This window comes from Epinephelus fuscoguttatus, linkage group LG7, assembly GCF_011397635.1.
Source record: "Epinephelus fuscoguttatus linkage group LG7, E.fuscoguttatus.final_Chr_v1".
NCBI lineage: Eukaryota > Metazoa > Chordata > Actinopteri > Perciformes > Serranidae > Epinephelus > Epinephelus fuscoguttatus.
The window spans coordinates 25,903,740-25,913,496 of record NC_064758.1 but is presented as its reverse complement, the minus strand read 5'-3'; the positions used below and the strand labels follow the sequence as shown (position 1 = coordinate 25,913,496).

Genomic DNA, 9,757 nt, shown 5'->3' with positions numbered 1-9,757 from the left:
TACTTAGATGTGTCTTTGTGTTCTTTGAGTACATGAGTGCCTCAAAATAAAGTTTTAAGTGTCAGTTTATTTAAAAAAAAAAAACAAAACAAAACAATGAAAACATATTACAGTGGAAATTCACATTCAGTAATACTGTTCCCAAGCTGTACAGTACACATGGCCACAATCACACCATCCATCAGCAAATGCAGGAAAAGACAAAATCCGTGTGGGGAATTCTACGCACAATCATATTTCATAAAAAGTCCATGTTTTATTCTCTCCAATGTCAATGTACAGATCTATAGGCTCTCCCCGGGGCCTCCTGATCATCAGTCTGACAGTCAGCGACTGGTGTGGTCTGCCATTTCTGTGTCCGAGCTGAGGCTGAGCTCGGCTATGTGATACAGGGCGGGATCAGGATGATGAGTGGAGAGCTGCGACTGGCTGGTCTGGGCGGTCCTGTCTCGTGACTGGACGATGGCTTGGCGCAGGCAGGTGATCCACTGCTGCTTGCTGAAGGAGTCGTTGGCCTGCAGGCTGTAAGGGTGAGCTTTGGAGCGCCCTCTGCTGCTCACACGGAAACAGTTCTTCACTGGGAGACAGAGGAGGGAAATTGAGTGGAAGCAAGGTCATAGGTTTCACTATAGCTAATGGGGTGGAGGGGAATGGCTTTTTCTCAACCTATGGGCTTAGCTGTAGCCTAAATTTAACTCCTTTATCCCTCCCGTCACTGGCAAACATGGAACAACGGAAATAAACCTGAATGTATTGATCAAACATGTATACATTACTGTGGTGCTGAAACTACTGATCATTTAGTGGATCGGCAGAACGACTAAATGATCGAATGACTGTTCAAGTCATTCATCAAGGATACCAAATATTTGCTGGTTAAAGAGACAGTTCACCCTCAAATCAAAAATACATATTTTTTCTCTTACCTGTGGTGCTATTTATCAGTCTAGATTGTTTTGGTGTGAGTGTTGGAGATATCACCTGTAGAGACATCTGGCTTCTCTCAAATATAATGGAACTAGATGGCGCTTGGCTTGTGGTGCTCAAAGTGCCCAAAAATACGTTATAAAAACTCAACAGCAATGTCTCTTTCCAGAAATCATGACCCGCATACTCAAGATAATTGGGTCCATGTCATTGGTCCGACAGCCCATTAGTCCGACGGTCCGCGGTGCTGAACGGCTCCCAGTGGGTGTATTTCTACCTTGATGGTGCGCCACGACCGGCTCTGGGTCAGCTGGGAAAGGCTTGAGGCGAAGCAGGCTCACGGCTTATGTGTTTGCTACTTTCTTTTTAATTTTAACCCACACCATGAGCTTTTCCTGACCCTAACCAAGTGGTTTTTGTGCCTAAACCTAACCAGACCTTAACCACAGGGCATCATGATGATTTCGGAACAACGGGACTTCGGAACAATGGGTTTAATATGGTCGGAACAATGGGATGTCGGACCAATGGGCTGTGGGACCAATGGGCAGTTCCCAAATAATCCACAGACCTTGTTGTGAGCAGTTTCATGCAGGAACTATTTTCTTTCAACTGAACTATACCTGCCATATGTATCAATGCACAGAAGGAAGAGTGCATCTACTCATATGGACTAGAGGCTCACACTTGTAATAGCGCGAGATATCACCATTAATGGCACCCTCCTCTGTTGAGCTCTGATGTTAGCTAGCTCAATGAAACTCTTGAAACACTCTGTCCCTCAGTGGGGTCGACTGTGGAAGACTAGCACAGTGATAAAGTTGGCGACTGTAGTTCAGTAGAAAGAAAATAGTTCCTACATGAAACGGCTCACAACAAGGTCTGTGGATTATCATGAATAACTGTGTCATGATTTCTGGAAAGAGACATTGCTGTTGAGTTTTTCAATGTATTTTTTGGCACTTTGAGCACCACAAACTGAACACCATTTAGTTCCATTGTATTCGAGAGAAGGCAGACATGTCTACAGCCAAAAACTCCCACACTCAACAACTCACACCAAAACAATCTAGACTGATAAATAGCACTAGAGATAAGAGGAAAAATATGTATTTTTGATTTGGGGGTGAACTGTCCCTTTAAAGCTTCAACACTTCCTGTTTGTCCTCTCTCTTACATCACTATAAACTGAAAATTTATTATTGTTATCATCTGTACCTTGTTAATGTGAACGTCTCATGCATTTTCACTATTCTTTATCATTTAATCTATCAATATTTATAGATTGTTCTGTAATTAAAATAGATATTGTCAGCGGTATGTATATGTTACCTTTATCATTTCCTCCAGTGAAGGCTCCCCTGAAGGTGCCCCCTCCAGCAGGCTCCCCATCTGGGATTTCCTCCAGGTTTATTGAGGCGTTGGGCAGAGGCTGTCTGTACACATTGAACACCTGACCTCCCTCTCTGTCCTCCCCCGGCCTGGTCAGCACCAGAGCCAGCTCAAACAGGAACACATGCAGGCGCTGACAGAAGAGACACACACACAGTGAGAGATAAGGCTTCATAAGAATATTTACCACAATATTTAAACAGGCATTAAGGCGAGATATAAAACAATCTATTATTCAGGTATTACAGTGACATCTTTGTTAGGGATTCAACACGACAGGAGAATACAAAGTGCTCTTTCAAAATACAGGGTAATACAGGGCTCATATAAAGAGCCTAAGGTCCAAATCTACACTGTGGCAGAGGAGAACAAAGACCTTTTTCAGACAAGATACAAACAAATCAACAACCTCAGGGGAACCAAAGCTCAATCAAATGAAGCCACTACCTGGCCCTTATTGTTCTTGAGCTCTCCGTGGCAGTAGAGGAAGCGGGACAGCTGGATCTCTGGTAGTCTCTGACTCTCTTCGAGGTATGAGAGACCCCGCCTGTAGAACTGGCACTCCGCTTCTCCTGTCTTCTTGTTCACCTCTGCCACGATGCTCTGGATCAGCTCCAACTGAACAGAGCAAAATTAGTCTTGAATGTGCCAACTCCTTCATCTGAGATCTGATGCAACTCCCATTATACAGTTAAGCAAAAACTAAGTAAACAAGTGCAGTATGTTTAGTATGACAGCATCCTGTTTCAAATGTGAGCCTTTAGTGTCCACAGCTGTCAGCATATTCTCCGTTTCTCATTCCCACAGTCTCATTTGGTTTAAAATAATTACAGAGCAGCCAAACTGGTGAGCATGCCCGTGTTATTTTCAAGTACAGAATCACTGGCTGCTGAGGTTCATGTTTGCTGCCATTTGGAGGCGCCAATGTGCAAAGTATTTTTAGCCAAATGTCTGGACTTCCCACAGTTGCAGTCTGATGGATTTCATAACAGAAAAAAAAGCCTAAATGTGCAATATTTATTTGGTATTGGTTGATACCAAATAAATTGAAGCTACATATGCAAAGAGAATTTGAGACCTTTTAGAAAACATGAAGTGAATGTGTAGGGCACCGACTCACAGCATCAGGCAGTGTGTCCTCGTCTGGGTGGTCTGGAGGAGTGCACTTCTGTATCTCTTTCAACAACAGGGGGTACTTGACTAAACGGCTTCGAGGGAGATCCAGGAAGTTCCACAGGTCCAGTTTCCTGCTGAACGAAGACTCCTGACACAAGCGCAGGAAGTGCTCCACTCTTTTCTCGTGCTTTTTCTGGTCCAGCAGGGCTTTGGCCCCGACCTGGTTACAGCAATATGTAACATAGGCCTCCAGGCAAGGGAACTGCAGAGAGGAGGACGAGGAGGAGGAGGAGGAGGAGGGGGAGGGGGAGGGGGGGCAAAGGAGCCATTTGTATGTGGTTAAAAGCAGAGACATGCACAGACTGAACTCTGTGACTCTGGTTTAGAGAGGAACATAATTGAGTAAATGCAGGAACTAGAGAGAGTGAAGGTGGGTTGTGCCCTTTTTCTCTTCTTCTCTCTCAGTCCTTGGTTTCCATGGCAATACTCACCCAGTTCATCAGAGTAGGCCCCACCTCTCCGACTGTCTTCTCTGATCCTCGCAGCCGCTCGAGACGACTCAGGAGATCTGGTACAAAACAAAGAGAGAACACTCAAATGAATGAATTCTTACTGATTTTTGCAGATTAAATGGCAGATGAATGTCATGCTGAACTCATTCAGCCGCCATTACTTGACAAGAAAGCGTCATCAGCACACTCAGTTATGTCATTCAACCAGGAGTGCATGAATGAGCACTCTTGTTGAGTGGCTTTACATACTTGCTTTAAGGGCTGGACCACACAGCTAAATTCAATGTAACAGCATACATAATATAAATATTAGAAATGTACCGACACCACTTTTTCCTTCCTGATACCGATTCCGATCCCTGAACCTTAGGTATCTGCCGATACCGAGTACTGATCCGGTACCAGCGTGTAAAATAAAAATGGATGGGATATGAATTGTTGTATGTCTCAACTCCTAAAAATAAATACATAATAGTAGAATGAATGCCATAAAACTTTTTTTATTATTATTATCCAGTGTTGACACAGATCAAGACACACGTTAAAGTGCAGCCAAACAATTTGGCAAAAAAGGCATTTTAAAGGCTACAGTAGAATGCTTTTTAAACTCCGCTCCGTTTCGATTTCATTTGCCTGTAGTGTGCATATGCGTAATGACATGAGGCATTATGTGGTATTGGATTGGTCATAGGCTGTACTTGCCGATACCCGATACCGCATTTTAGGCAGTATCAGAGGCATTTCCGATATTGCTATCGGTATTGGTACAACTTTAATAAATATACCACCATATGGAAAATATCTGCAAGATCCATTGTAATAACGAATTGTTTAATTTAATTGTTGTTCAAAGCAAGAAATAATTCACTTCTGGGTAAAATACAAAAAATGTTTTGTGACAGGGAGTGGGGTTATAACTTCAGAGGAAAAAAAACTGTGTGTTTGTACAACTAAAAAAAGTCTGTGTATTTCAGTGTGTGGGTTGGATTTGTGGAACAAGTTGGCAGATGAGCTTAAAGAAAGTACAAATGTAAACCATTTTAAAAAACTGTACAAAAAACAAACTCTTGACAGGTACTGGGAAGAGCAAAAGCTGTTTTAGGGAAATTTGTATTTATTTAGAATCACCAGGTGTACTGTAAATAATTTAGGAATGTAATATAATTATAAAATTGGGTTGTAAAAATCGGTTAATTGTTGTATGTAACTATATATACATGTAAGAAATTGTGCAAATAATTTAAGTTAATAGAGGAAATATATGTAAAAAATTGGTGCAAAGACTTCAAGTTGATAGAAGAAAAGTGAAAGAGGGGTAGAAACATATAACTTCTACCTACTACTACATTTCTTTTTTTGTTTTTGTATCACAACATTGTTTTAACCTTTGGTTCAAAATAAAGTCATTCATTCATAATTAATATTTCTTTTTGGAGTCTCAAAGAATATATTATCTGCTCCATCTGGTAAATTTCCCCTACCTCCTCTGTCCACATGTTATACGTCAGGGGGTCAGGTTTTAACAAATGAAGGTTCTTAATCATATGATACAGGCTTACACTGAAGTAAAAACCTTCTGGGGAAAATGTTACACAATTCCTTGGAAAGATAATTGACTGTATTGCTCATAGTGATCCAGCAATGTGCCTTTGGAATTATACGTTCATTGGAGGGATGCAGATCAGCTGAGAGAGGGTCTGTGGCTTTAAATATTCCACGAGATGATCATCATGAAGGGAGCTGCATCTCATTTTTCTTGAGTTTATAATGGGGAACAACAATGGTGGAAGGTCTTAATGGACACTGTTCATAAAATACCTAACTTCCCCATGAGTTTGAGGTGTACTCACGAAGCAACATGAACGCTCCATGTTTCTTTAATTATCATTCTATAAGATAAATGGCTTGAGCTACACTTTATTTTATTTAGTTTATTGGCTAGACCCTCATCTCAAAATCAATATTAGTTAAAAAAACAAACTTGAAATCATTTATTTGGACAAAACAGCGTAAAACAATGAAAGTCAACAAGTGATTATATTCAATCTTCCCTCAGCCCTACTTCTCTTATGTATGATTATGAAATAAAGGGGTTGATAATAGGCAGGTGAAAACAGAGAGATGGTTCACCTTGATGCAGAGGAATGAGGGAGTCCAGTGTGCCGAAGATCTGTCCGAGCTCGCTCTCTGTCATGATGGTCAACTTCAGCATGGGCTCATAGTACACCTGATAGCACACAGAGACCACAAGGCCAAGGTAAGTGAAAGAATAAATGCAGCGCAGACAGAAATATGAGAAACATGCATCAGCAGAATTTGTTCTGATGTAAATTAATACACACAAAGCACCTTTTTGACCAGACTGAGATCTTCAATGAGTTGTCTCTCTCCCTGAGTCAGCTCATAGATCACCTGCAGAAGAGTCAGGAACAGTCAAGCCACTGGACACCAACATGTGGAGGCAGCTCGCACATATGCAAACACACACTTGCACACAATGTGAAATGCACACAGTTGGACAGCATGAGCTGTCACAGCTGATTGTTCAATAGAGGAAGTTGAGCCTCGAGTGCCAGCTCACATCCTCTTTCGTAATACCCATGTAGAGCTGCTTCACAGACTGAAGAGCAGGCACTAGTCATCCCTCCCACAATGCAACCGCAGCTTCACCCATATACCCCCTAACAAAAAAAAACACAAAAACCCCGTTGCATTATATAAAGTCTCTGAATCAAACTTTAGCACCCCTCACACCTCTTGTCGCTTGATCTCTTTGGCAGTGAGGTCATGACTCTCCACGGTGTCGCTCCAGCATTGGCTGTTGCGCCGGCGTGGATATGAGGAGGCCTTGGAGCGAGGGCGCAGGGGGGCCGGGGGCAAAGGTCGAGCCTCAGTTCGAAAACTTATAGACCGCTGTAAAAAGAAAAGAGTAGCCGAACGTCATTAGCATTTTTTTTTTTTTATAACAACACGTATACAGCAGTGGACGAAGTCTTCAGATCCTTAACTGGCTCATCTGCCAACTTAACTGCATTCAAAACCTAACTTAAATAAAAATATGCTAGCATTATCATCAAATTCACTTAAAGTATCAAAAGTGAAATTACAAATTTTGCAGTAAACTGTTCCTTGTTAGTGTTTTACTTCTTTATCTGATGTTTTTGGATGAATATCACCACTGTATCAATGTGTATGTTGCATTCCACCACTCAAGGTTGTGCTCATTTTAACTCTTTTATATACTATTGGCTAGTTTAATCTGCAGCAATGCATCATACTGTATAAGATCATCATATGTTTGTAGTGTGGCTGTCCTGTGAGAATCATGTATCTCTAAAAAGTCAACTTTCATGGTGTCACAACAGTTTTCAGCTTTGTGACGATGTATTTTCCAGCTGATCCAAAGGAACACTTCAGTCTATTTGAAAACTTTTACATCAACACGTCTGGAGATACGTGGTTTTCACTGGGCAGGAGGGGGATGAAAAATTGTAATCTGAAAAGTAACTTGTCAGACAAATGTAGTGCAGTAAAAAGTACAATATTTCCCTCTGAGATGTTGTGGAGTAGGTGATGCATAAAAGGGAAATATTCAAGTACTTCAGTAAATACAAAGTATGTGAGTGTGATTGTGCATCGTTACCGAAATGGACTGTCCAATGCGCTTCAGAGCAGGAGTCTTCACCGGGGTTATGACACCTGTAAGGCTATTGGACTTCACCACAGGTTTGACCCTTTTGTTACTGGGCTCCTACAATGAAATCAAAAAATTAAAAACCAAGCTTTGATACGTGTGGGGAAAAAAGTCAACAAGCTGATCAGGGTGGGTCACTCATGAGCTCTCACTGGCTGTGCTTTAGAAGACCACAACTGAACGCATGTCTCGCACCTGCAAAGGAGGAACCCCTCACCTCTGAATCCCTCATGTGGTCAGACATCATCTCCCCCTCCTCGTCTTCTTCTTCATCCTGATGAAACATAACAAGTGACACTAGAGAGTGAGCTAGAAGTGTGATGAGAGAGACATGAGAGAGAGTGCAGGAAAGGCAGGGAGATGTCGAGAGGGGTGAGATGTTGCATGGTGCAGATCTCTCATTTCCTGTGTGACTCTTTCAAAGAGGAAGAAGGCTGAAACTGTGCTTCTGTAGTAAAATACAAGATGTCTGCCTGTTTTTTTTTCCACTAACCACATCAGCTGTATGTTCAGCGTAGTATCAGAGTGAGATGTGTTTAAATACCGGTAGCAAAATGTATTTATTAAAAGACACGTGACACAGATGACAGCAAAACTATGAAAAGTGGAACATCACACAGCTGAAATGAGACATGATGTCATATTAACATTTAGAGCTCTGTGCAGTCAGAGAGCTTCTGTAGCCGCACAGCTGAACAACACTCTGTTCACATCTCTCTGCACTCAGCATTGTGGTCACATAGGTAAGGTTGACTAACTTCCGCTAGTTACAGAGAGACACCGACAAGAGTGAGACGTGAAGATGGAGAAGAGGCAGAGTTCTAATGGTGCATGTCAGACATCACACTCACCTCTATGATCCTGATCACAGGCTCAGGAGCCGGGTCTTGTTTTCTCTTCTTCTAAAAAGCAGATAATTATGTGAAAGTGAGTTTGTTGGGTTTTATGAGAGTGTCCTTGTAAGCTTCAGAAGGAGGTCAAAGACATAAGGTGAATGTGGGACTTACCCCGGCATGGTCACAGGGGATGGAGGGTGTCTCTCCTTGTGTCGCAGACCTAATACGGGCAAAAACCAAACATCTGTACACACATTTATGGCATTTCACGTGAGGTAAATTCAAATAACACACGTTAAACACCTTTAACAGCTGAATGGTTTCTATCAGTTTGGGCCTATGTGAGTACTCTGGCAGATTTACACCTCGAGTTTGATTAATTATTGATAGAAATGTGAAGATTTTGAGCTGAGCAGCAATATCAAAGGCTTAAGTTTAGTTACCATGACACCAGATGTGAACCAACTTTAACTATCACTCATGTCTCCTACATATTTTAATATATCCTCCTGTCACTTCGATGTTAATCCCTGCCTCAGTCTGATCTCAGCATTATAATACAGTATGTGGTGCACCAATAGACAGTGCCGAACACAAAAAGGTAGACAATCATACCAGGAAGTCCTCGTTTCACCACTCTCCTCCACTTCCATCTCGCCTTTGTCTTCAGTGCATCCTCACAGAAACATTACACATTCTCAAAACGAGAAAAGGTGGAAATAATCCAAAAAAAAAAAAATCACGCCGGTCTTTTCTCCAGTCTCGGCAAAGTGCAGTTGTGCGAGCTGTTTGCAGGGGAGCTCGGAGTCAGAGTTCAGTGCACTCCTTCCTCTTCACTTTCTTCCTCATCTCGCACCCGACCACATCCTTTAGAGTTGCACATATTCATGTATCCGCTCTTCTCACAGAGGGCGCAGAACTCAGCTCGTTCACTTGTAACTCCAACCTGTTGACTGACTGATCGAAAATTTACACCGCTCTGCAGACTGAGTTATGGTAACTCAAATGCTGGAACACAAGAGGAAGTGAGGGTAAACTTTTAACATATAATCAGGTGCTCTATTTATCAGTATAGATATGTTTTGCAAAATCAGTTTTGGCAGATAATTTCTTGCATCTTCTGCATTAGAAGAATCTGATGAGGGTTTTTCACAGGTAGGCGTTTGGCTGATTCAGACTGTGCTTCCCGGATGTGCTCTATATTGAAACTTCTGATGAAAGAGCCAGAAGGTCAGACAAGAAAAACACACCAGTATCTGACACCTATTGATGGTTAAAGT

General features: G+C 41.9%; 1 protein-coding gene across 1 annotated transcript; it reads right to left on the bottom strand.

The window, feature by feature from the left end:
• Window positions 1-63: 63 nt before the first annotated feature.
• Window positions 64-9,352, bottom strand: arhgef3l (Rho guanine nucleotide exchange factor (GEF) 3, like). The gene is made up of 13 exons (XM_049582381.1): window positions 9,093-9,352; window positions 8,649-8,697; window positions 8,493-8,543; window positions 7,859-7,915; window positions 7,591-7,698; window positions 6,702-6,860; window positions 6,297-6,359; window positions 6,078-6,174; window positions 3,927-4,003; window positions 3,440-3,697; window positions 2,767-2,937; window positions 2,260-2,452; window positions 64-577 (listed from the first exon to the last, which is right to left on the bottom strand). The coding sequence occupies exons 1-13, from the start codon at window positions 9,128-9,130 to the stop codon at window positions 327-329; spliced, it is 1,572 nt and encodes a 523-aa protein (XP_049438338.1). The 5' UTR covers window positions 9,131-9,352; the 3' UTR covers window positions 64-326.
• Window positions 9,353-9,757: the final 405 nt, after the last annotated feature.